Source organism: Antechinus flavipes, chromosome 2 (genome assembly GCF_016432865.1).
Source record: "Antechinus flavipes isolate AdamAnt ecotype Samford, QLD, Australia chromosome 2, AdamAnt_v2, whole genome shotgun sequence".
NCBI classification, from domain to species: domain Eukaryota; kingdom Metazoa; phylum Chordata; class Mammalia; order Dasyuromorphia; family Dasyuridae; genus Antechinus; species Antechinus flavipes.
This window is the reverse complement of record NC_067399.1, coordinates 620433942-620444782: the sequence shown is the minus strand read 5'-3', so window position 1 is coordinate 620444782 and position 10841 is coordinate 620433942. Positions and strand designations below refer to the sequence as shown.

General features: G+C 37.4%; 1 protein-coding gene across 1 annotated transcript; it reads right to left on the bottom strand.

The window, feature by feature from the left end:
• Positions 1–2219: 2219 nt before the first annotated feature.
• GDF2 (growth differentiation factor 2) lies at positions 2220–9543 on the bottom strand. Its single transcript, XM_051973978.1, has 2 exons — positions 9022–9543; positions 2220–5121 (listed from the first exon to the last, which is right to left on the bottom strand). The coding sequence occupies exons 1-2, from the start codon at positions 9365–9367 to the stop codon at positions 4181–4183; spliced, it is 1287 nt and encodes a 428-aa protein (XP_051829938.1). The 5' UTR covers positions 9368–9543; the 3' UTR covers positions 2220–4180.
• Between the last annotated feature and the right edge of the window lie 1298 nt (positions 9544–10841).

Below are 10841 nucleotides of genomic sequence, written 5' to 3'. Positions count from 1 at the left end.
ACATTCCACCTGGTTTAGGGGCTCCTAAGGAGGAGAAGAAGCAGGAGGAAAATAGCAATCAATTTGAATGGGCTTTGGGGGCAAAGGAAATGATAGTCTTGGAACAGAAGCTCAATCAATCCAGCAACAAATATTTGCTAAGCATTGGGAAAAAAACTCAGAAATTGTAGGGACATGATGGATTTAGAAGTTCATATGGGAAAAACTAGGCAGCTTTTAAATGAAAAGCACTGAATTCTCCATTTGATAATTGGCAACTTAGTCATTGTTGGCATGATTTATTAAATGAGATAACTTATATATAAAAAGTTTCAGAAACTTTAAAGATACCTTTTTGGCCACCTTTCCTTATTTATAAAATGGGGATAATAATGCCAGCCTATGTTATTGTGAAGATGAGTTGTCATATTTGTAAAGCACCTTAAAGAGCTCTATAAATACCAGCATTTTAAGTATTATTATTTGTCACTTTTTATTATTGTTGTTATCCTTTTTCAGTCTATAAATAATTAGCTTAGCTGATTGGAATATATTGTAAATGATATTAAGGCCCTGCTCCAGGAGATGTCTTTTATATAAACATTTCCTGTTCCTTCTAATGCTATACTCTCTGTACTCCTATACTCCTCTCCCAAATATCTTTTATTTATTTGATATATACCTTTATATAAACATGTTTCCCCCAGCTAGATCGTAAGCTCCTTGAAGATAGGGACTGTTTTGATTCTGTTTCTCTATCTCAACTGTGAGTATAATGCCAGTTCTTATTGATTTATTCTTAATCAATCAGGTGTCTAGTAGGCTTGAAATCAATCTTGACTTTATAATTCTGAGGTTCCACCTTCCATACAGCAGATAGGCAAAGCAAACAAACAAAAAAGGAAACAACAAATTTGCTGGAAGAGTTGTGGGAATAATATCATTGTATTGTTGGTAGAACTGTGATTTGGTCAGTCCTTTCCAAAGGCAATTTAGAACTGGTCCCATAGTCATCAAACTACATACCCTTTACCTAGCAATACTGCTACTAGGACTATAGCCCAAAAAGATCAGCAAAAGAGGAAAAGGACCCTTGTAAAAAAATTGTAACAGCTCTTTTTATGACAATAAATAATTAGAAACTGATGGGATACCCATCAATTGGGAAATGGCTAAAGAGTTGTAGCATGTGACTAATGCAATATTTTTATGCTGTAAGAAATTAAGGGAATAGTTTCAAAAAAACCTGGAAAGACTTTGTATGAAATGGTACAGAGAGAAGTGAACAGAAGCAAGAGAATAATTTTTATATTAACAACAACACTGGAAAGACAAATGATTTTGAAAGACTTAAGCATCCTAATCAATGCAATGACCAACCATAATTTCATGCTACTCCTTTACTGACAGAAGGATGCATTTTGAGACCTATTTTTTTTGTACATGACCAAGGAGAAGTTTGTTTTGCCCGACTATGCATATTTGTTTACAAGGGCTTTGTTTTTCTCCCTTTATTAATGAAGGTGAGAAGTGGAGAGGGAGGAAAGGTAAGTTTTTGTTAATTGAAAGAAAAATTTAAATTAAACTTAACAAAAAAAAACCTGGCTTTATCAATCAGTCAATCAATCAATCAATATTTACTAAGGTCCTACTTTAAATTCACTCTTGCTATCTGTTTGATATTGATCAAGTCTCTAAGATTTAGGATTCTTCATCAGTAAAAATGCTATATAAACTTCAAAACACTATATATGCATACAAGTGAATATTATTAACTGAGTTCTATTCTGTGGAGTCTAACCTTGGTAGATCACCTCATTTGTCCTGTGCTCATCATGATCATAAGGAAGCCTGAGCAAGTCAGTGTGCAAGTGCACATTATTGACATCCAAAAGTGGGCTACTGGCTTTGGAAAGTAGTAAGTTTCCCATTACTGGAGATCCTCAAGATCCTACTTATCAGGAATGTTGTAACAGTGATTCTTGCTTAGGCAGATGTTATCCTGGATGACTACTGAGATCCCTTTAGATTCCAAAATGGAATGACTTTTATACAGCTTGGAAAAGCATTAAAAGCACAATTTTAACTCATGATGAATTACTTATGCTGTTGTTAGGTACAGAGGCCAGTGTTATGTATGGATGTTTAAACGTGGGTTTCTATGTGGCTTAAGAGGTTAATAGAATCTCTCCTGAAGATCCCAAGTAGTAAATATTGTGGTTTATTTCACTCACAAAACCTTTTTGGCTTAAAACAAGCATTTATTTAAAGGGAGTAGATCAATAGATCTAGCTTCTTCCTTCATCAAAATCCATCAGTGTTTTGAATAGATGCTTGGTTATCTGGACAATAAGATAAGGATTTGTGTAAGATAGCATTCTAATTTTCCCAGAAGACACTTTTCCCATTTCATTTCCCAAATTTTATCCATTTTATATTAGATTTCTATCTGTTTTTCTATTGTGTCTTTGCCCATTCTTCCAGGATGAATGATCAGGATTACATGTGGGTGAAATGCCACCCTAGATCCTGATGGTGATAATAGGGTGAGGGAGATGATGGCAAGCAAGCCTCCTTTGTCTTGCCTCCCCTTTCCCCAGGGAAAAATGAAGCTTGCATATATTAAGACCATGTAGTCAGCGGCTTTATTTGGGGTTATACCAAAATTTTTAAGAACATTGTGGAGTTCTACCCAAACTAATTTGACAAGACAGCCCATTTAATCTATTCCAATGTTAGAAAAGTGGACTTATCTAATTGATGAAACATAAAACTTCCCATTTTCACTTTCTCTTAATAAGATCATTCATGAAAAAAAGCCATCTGCCCTTAAGAAACCTGGAAAGGAAGCTGATAAATATTAGCATTTCCACTACCTATTGCTTGAAGAAATACTGAGCATGTACTTCATGGGGTAAAGCTTTTTTTTTTTTATCAGAAAGGAGAGATAAGACCAAGAGTTCCTCAGAGGACAGTGAGCCTTAACTGACGGAAGACTGGACTTCTTATCATTCAAGTACGTGTCATAAAGAAGGTAAAAATAGGTACATCTTGGATAACCATGTCCAAAGCATGACATTTCTAACTCCCACACATTTATTTCAGTGAATTAAAGACTGATTCATTCTCTTCTCTTTAAATTCTTCCAAAGAAAAACTACAAAGAAAAAAAAAACTGTTTCATGCACAAAGAAAATACAAGGTCAACTATGTTGAATAAATAATTGAAAGGAACTGAAGTCTCTGAACTGAACCATCCTGCACATACCATCCAATAACATGTAACACTGTTACCCCTTAGGATTTGTCTGACAACAAATAATATCCATTTGATCATGCAGTGGACCAGCAGAGAAACCAAAGTAATTGGTGGATGCCATTTGCCCCGTCCTCTCTATTCCAAGGCAGTAGCAAAGTTTGGGCTTCAAAATCCTTGAAACGATTTTGTTGGGAAGACATGTGACAGATGAGGCTTATTTTACTTTATACCCTGATCTGCTTTGAAGTCAGAATTTCCCAGCCTGAGTCTACACATTCTATCGGAAGTGAATTCTATGTTGGGGTCTAGTGGTAATGAATTGTAATTCTGCATTCTTAACATATACATTCTTAACTGTCTTCTTTCCATAAAGCAGCAATTGTTAATCAGTTTTCTGACATGGAGTGTGCCCTAGATTGAGGTAATAACCTATTTAGGAACACTGCTGTCCATGTGTAACATTCATTTCCTACTTCCTATTCCCTTTGATGTCTATTTTCATAGATTATATTATAGATCCATCTGTACTCCTCATAATCAATAATATTTTTTCTAACACACAATTCTTTGACTTTGTGTTATTTTCCCCACCAGTGTCCCATCCTCCATTTCATCTACTTCCCTGATTTTTTTAAACATCCTCCACCACCCAATTCTGTTTCCCCAAGATTCCTTGTGGGTGCTTCAAAGTCCAACCTTACTCCTGGCTGGACATAGAGCTAAAAATGTCCATTGCGGTGGTGCTTCCAAATAACTAGTTCCAAGAAACAGCTTTAAAGTCTTAGTTTTTTTTTCTTTCCTCCCTCCCAAACTTCAGTTAACATTGTCAGCACCAATATATAGTTTTGTAAAAGAGCAAGTCTTTTGATACCTCCCCTCTCCTTCCATTCCAGAACAGTATGTTAATATTATCCTATTTCCTGGCTCAACAAGTGATCAGGTACTACCTACATCCACATTCTGCCACACTCATTCCTTCATATTGGTACTTTAAAGTGGGCACTCCAACATCATCTTTGTAGAGAATAGAGATTGGGTTTAGTTTGGTGGGCACACAGCAGGCCTTCCCGGCTTTCATGGGGTTTTTTAGATGCACTAAAGTCTGAACAATGGCATGTTTAGTTGGAGTCACATCATCGGCAAGAGGGAAGAAGCAGATTCCTTTACATTCGTATGCATCATACTCTTTTGGGGCAATGATCCAGTTGTCCCAGCCAATATCCTTGAAGTTGACTCGAAGAGAGCTCCTCTGGCAGTGGTTATTGGGACTTGTGCTTCTTTTGTTTCTGGATGAAAATGATCTCCTGACAGAGAAATTCTCTATTTCTTCTTCCATTTCCTCCTCTTCCTGAGTATTAACATTCTTGGACAACTTCTTGAGCACACTCTCTTGCTCATGACCTATCATTTCTCTGAGTTCCATCTTGGTTTCCTTTGAGCCATTGCTGCGGTCATCAGAAAACACAACAAAGAAAGGCAAGTTTTTAGAATCTGGGGGGACGCTGATGTCTAGTTTTTCACATCCTTTCATGTGACTTTCCACTCTGATTTCCAGTTTGTTTTTGTTCTTTGTTGGGTCTGACCTGACCCATCGTTTCACTGCACTGGACACCTCAAATGTTTCCCATCCACTTTCTTGAATGACCTGGGACACAAGGAAGGACTTGGTCCCTTCTGTGCCTTCCCAGAAGTCTGTTCCACCTTGGATATCATAAATGGCAATGTTGCCTTTCAGTTCATGGGACAACTCAGCATGGCTTTGACATGAAATATAGAGCCGGAGCTCAGCCCTGGTGATTTGTTCATGTCTAGGGATAGAGATGTTGAAAAGTAAGATGTGCTTCTGGAAGGAATGTCTGTCTGTTGAAGACATAGAGACAACATCTGCAATAGAAACAGACATACATGGTGACCTGATTTATTTTACTTGGCTCTTTTAGTTTTCCTGCTTGAAGGCTCCAAAGCTAAATTCATTCATTTTGTCCAACCATTCATTCCTTCACTCTCTATTTTGTAGTTGAGTACAACAAGACCCAAAAGGATGAAGTGCTTTGCTTAAGACCCCATAGGGTCCCCAGGGACCAGTCTTGGATGTCTCAAATTCTTACATCTGTATTGAACTATCCCTTCCTTCCTTCCTTCCTTCCTTCCTTCCTTCCTTCCTTCCTTCCTTCCTTCCTTCCTTCCTTCCTTCTCTTTCCTTCCTTCCTTCCTTCCTTCCTTCCTTCCTTCCTTCCTTCCTTCCTTCCTTCCTCCCTCCCTCCCTCCTTCGCTCTCTTCCTTCCTTTCTCTCTCCCTCCCTCTCTTCCTTTGTCCTTTTCTCCCTTCCTTCCTTCTTCCTTCCTTCCTTCCTTCCTCCCTCTCTTCCTTCTCTTCTCCCCACTTCCATTCCCCCCCTTTTCCTTTTCACAAATGTTTATTGTACACTAATTACGTCTAAGGTCCTGTGTCTGATGGTATGAGAAAATTACAAAGAAGAATAAGACAGCCATTTTGTCTTTAAGGAGCTTACAGATTACTGAAGGGAGGGGATGGCATATACACAAATAATTTTAATATATGAGACAAAATGGTACATTGAGAAGAACAGTGTCATTGAAATGAAAAGACCTGAATCTGAATTCTATGTCTGACAGTTAATAACTCTAAGACTAAGCAAGATCTAAAACCTCTGTGAGTCTTAGTTTCTTCATTTGTAAAATATAGATAATAACTGACATTACCTGTCACTTAAGGAAATGATTTGCAATTCATAAATCACTACACTGATGTTAGTTATAACAATAATGATCACGACAATAATGATAATGCCTTGATTTACAAAAAACAAGCACTCCAGATTTTAATATTGATTTGACAGCACCAAATAATGACATGTTTGATCCACTGTTTGCCTTTACAGAGATGGAAATCATAAAATTTCTTTATGAAGTATTTTTTTAAAGAACTTCAAATTAAAGAAATAAAGTAATTTCAAATCACTGCTTTAAATGAAGGTAGAAGGATGAGATATCATAATGAGTCCAATGTAATTTGAAATGAATTCCTGTGTTTTCCTAGGAGCTTTTCAGGCAGCTCTGATTTATTGCTGCTAGCTTTAAATTGAGCACCTTGAGAATTTTTTTTTTAAGGGCAGTGAGTGGGAGGGGGAAGTGAAATTCCAGTGTTAGGAAAAGAACTTGATCCAGAGACTGAAATGGTTCAGCAATCAGCAGTGATTACATACTCTTAATTGAAGTCAAGGATTATCAGAGTGATTTAAGAAAAAAAAATCTTTGATCTTCACCATCCTTCTTGGGGGATAAGAGAAAGTGAAATTTTGCTTAAATTCTTCAGATCATTTCCTTAATCCCCTTCTTCACTTTGCATCTGTAAATATGGCAATAGAGGCTTTTTTGTAATGATAAGGCAGTTCCAATCTAAGGGAACCTCCTGATAACACTAGTCTCAGGAGGCAAAACTAACATCCATTTATTTTATAACATGTCCCTTAAATTGGACCTTGGGGAATATGATTTACCCTGTGGTATGTCTGACATTCTTTTTTAGTCTAGAACTTTTATTTAATTGGTGTAGAAAAGCTTCCAGGGAGGAAGCTTTCTCTACTAGTACAGATTACCAACTTCTTCCATTTAGATACTTTAGATATTTTATCCAAGGTCTCACAGCCAATACATGTTTCATAAAGGACTTAAACATGGATCTTTCTGACTCTGAGACTGTTATTTTAGCTATTATTCCACATTGTCTCTCATTGCATTTCTATCATATTTCAAATGACTCTAAAGTCATATCCATGTCACATTGATTTCAAATGATTTTAGGCAACTTTAAGATTGTTAAAGTCAGGATGTTAAAATCAGGAAGACCTGAGATGAAATTCTTCCTTTACCATTCCTTACTTGTATGACCATGGGCAAGTACTTAACATTAAAGTATGACAGGAATCTCTCTTAGGCAATAAATATTTATTAAGTGTATCAATAAACATTTATTATGCTTCCATTATGTGTCAGGAAATATGCTAAGCACTAGGGATACTAAAAAAAAAAAAAGCAAAAGACTTCTTTCAAGTAGCTCACAATCAGGCTCTAAGTTGCTGATGAGATGTCAATCTGCTTTGGTGGAGGGAGTTTCCATGCTGACAGTTCCTAGGTCCACCCCCCCACACACACACAAAAAAATAGTCAAGCAAATATTTGGGGGACAAAGCCATCTTCTTCCAAAGTCTTACTAAAAAGGTTAATCGTCCGATTAACCAAGCTATATTTCTAGAAATGTTTAAGAAAATCCCAAAGAGTTATGAAAAATTGATGCATTTGAAAGCAACTGAACATCAACCGTTCTACATAATCAACAAAACTATTTTTATTTGGATCTTTGGATTCTTTTAAAAAATCTTCTGCACCAAAATCCACACATTCAATCTAATTAATTGGTAAGGAAAGATAGGGCAACCTACTCTGATTACTAAAACAATCTCAAGCTATTTGCCCATTTGGTTTCTCAGATTCACAGGTTTATAGAACATCAGAAATCTAAGGGATTCTAAAGATTGTCAATAATAAACCACTTGTTTTTGTAGATGAGGAAAAAGGAAGCCTACAGGCAAAAAGAGTTATTTAACGTCACACAGCATGTTAGTGGAAGAAGTGAGAATAAAATCCAGGTCTCCTGGCTAGTGAATCAGCATGTTACCACTACAACTGATCATCAAGCCAAATAAGCCATTCTTGCATAAAGGAAACCATAGATTATTTAATTAGAGATTGAGGGGTAGCAGAACCAAGGAAATTCTCACTGATTTCTCCTTTTCATTCTTTTTTCTTTTCTTTCTTTCTTTCTTTCTTTCTTTCTTTCTTTCTTTCTTTCTTTCTTTCTTTCTTTCTTTCTTTCTTTTCTTTCTTTCTTTCTTTCTTTCTTCTTCTTCCTTCCTTTTTCTCTCTCTTTCTCTTTCTTTCTCTCTCTTTGCTTTTTTCTGTTTCTTTCTTCCTTCCTCTCTCTCTTTGTTTCTTTCTTCCTTCCTTTCTCTCCCTTTCTTTCTTTCTTTCTTTCTTTCTTTCTTTCTTTCTTTCTTTCTTTCTTTCTTCTTTCTTTCTTTCTTTTCTTCTTTCTTTCTTTCTTTCTTTCTTTCTTTCTTTCTTTCTTTCTTTCTTCTTTCTTTCTTTCTTTCTTCTTTCTTCTTCCTTCCTTTTTCTCTCTCTTTCTCTTTCTTTCTCTCTCTTTGCTTTTTTCTGTTTCTTTCTTCCTTCCTCTCTCTCTTTGTTTCTTTCTTCCTTCCTTTCTCTCCCTTTCTTTCTTTTCTTTCTTTCTTTCTTTCTTTCTTTCTTTTCTTTCTTTCTTTCTTTCTTTCTTTCTTCCTTCCTTCCTTCCTTCCTTCTTTCCTTCCTTCCTTCTTCCTTCCTTCCTTCCTTCCTTCCTTCCTTCCTTCCTTCCTTCCTTCCTTCCTTTCTTCTTTCTTTCTTTCTTTCTTTCTTTCTTTCTTTCTTTCTTTCTTTCTTTCTTTCTTTCTTTCTTTCTTTCTTTCTTTCTTTCTTTCATTAAATAGTATGGAGAAAGAGGAGAGACTCCTCAAATTAACATCTCTAGGTCCTCATCTTCAATAGCTTGTTATTTGGTAGTACAGAAGAAATCGAGGGGTCATTGGCAAAGATCCATGCAACATAGACCAAAGAGTTTCTCAACAATACACTTTTATTAAGCAGCTCTTATGATCTAGGCACTATGCTAAGCTAGACACTGGGGATACCAAGAGGACCCTTCCTCTTCCAGGTTTATGCATACCTTCAATGCTGAAGCTTCTCACTATGTTGGATGCTGGAGTGGTCGATTTGTCGGTGGTGTATCTGTTGTACAGATCAATCATGAACTGAGGCGGCTCCGCTTTGGTCCTGTCTTGGGAAGGGACCCCTGATAAATTCAGGCTCCTCAGGAAATCCACCTTCATGTTCTCCAGGAACATTTTGAAGTCAAAACTCATGTCATCCTCCCCCTTTGCAGCCTCCCCAAAGAATTTATTGGTGCTTTCCATGGCAGGAACCCGCTTCCAGTCCTCTAGGGGTTTACCTCGCCCGCAGCAGGCCAAGAGAGATAAAGTTAGCAGACCAGCCAGTAATGCAAAATAAGGCATTTTGGGGGGTGGGGGTGTGCCCTGTCTGCCAACAGGATGAAAAAGGAGCCCAGGTTACTCCAGCTTGAGACAGTTGATGGATTAGATTCTGGAGGAGGGAGAGAAAATGAAGGAATAACCTTGGAGCATCCCGTTTCCGCAGGCTTTTCTAACCACAGTCATCAGTTGTCAGCCAGCTGGCCATACACTTGTAACTAACTTATCTTAAGTTGCCTCAGTGGTTCTTATCTCCCAAAGCTCTTAGTTTTAGTTAATGATGATTCTATAAACATCTGACAAACACAAATGGCTTGTGGGAAGAACATTGTATACTGTAAAGAATTCGCATTTCACTTTGGGGTTATCGGCTACTTAATTAGTTTTTTTCCCCCCTTCTTTCCCTCCTCATTTCCTTGCCAGCTCTGAGCTCAAGAGGATTGGGATAGGGTGGGGGATGGGGTGGGGAATGTCATATGCTCAGTTTTCCAGGCCCCTGAATTTGGGGTTTTGGTTGTGTGTGTGTGTGTGTGTGTGTGTAATACAGGAGGATAAGGTTCATTGAGGACAGAAATAACTTGGTTTTGTCACACCTCTGAGCTTAAAGTCTTGGACTCCAGAGCCTCTGAGATTTTGTGTAAATCAGGTTAAATTCAAGCATCAAAGAATAAGCTTTTTATCACTAAATATACTTAGAAAAAAATAGAAATAAACTTTAAAATCCCATTTTATCAGCCTACAGCTACTATTTGTTCAGGAACAATATCTGTTTTGTGTCAAGTTGGTCTTCAATTGTCCCTTCAGAGGGTGTGTTCTTTGGAGGATTGTGTATGTGTGTGTGTGTGTGTGTGTGTGTGTGTGTGTGTGTGTGTGTGTGTGTAGGAGGTGAGGCACCCTGTTTCTGGAGAGAATGTTATGCAATGTTTCCGCTCCATTTTGTACATGAGGTTCTGGTCTAAGTCCTCAGCCCCAAATGACCAGTTATGGTTTCAGTGACCTGAAAAAATGGCGATAAGCCTGAGGCGTGTGCTTGTGTCGCCTTTATCCTTTTAAGTAAAAAGTTTCCTGTTCCAGTTACTGTTATTTCCTGTTACTGAATCTATATATGGATTTATCTTTAGGGGGTGGGGGGTAAAGGTCACATGTGAATATTGAGTAAAGCCCCGTGAAGATCAAGTCTAAAAATAAATCTTGTGGGTGTTTGGTTGTTTATTCTAGCGAAAGATTTATGAATGACATTATGTTGTTCCCTTTTGAGAGGTTGCAATTAGCTGAACCAATCTTCTTGGGTGGAAGGTTAAGGAGGAGGGAATAGGAACACTCACACTCCCTACTATTTTTATTCATTTTCATTCTCTCCCTCAGCTTGGGGGTGTGTGGAGGTAAGAGATAAGCTGTCAGAAGTCCATAGTAGCTTAGTCAACAGGGACATTGCTATTTTCTTTTCCTTCTCTCCCCTCTCTACTTGAAATGGAGGGTCAAATCCACCAATCAATCA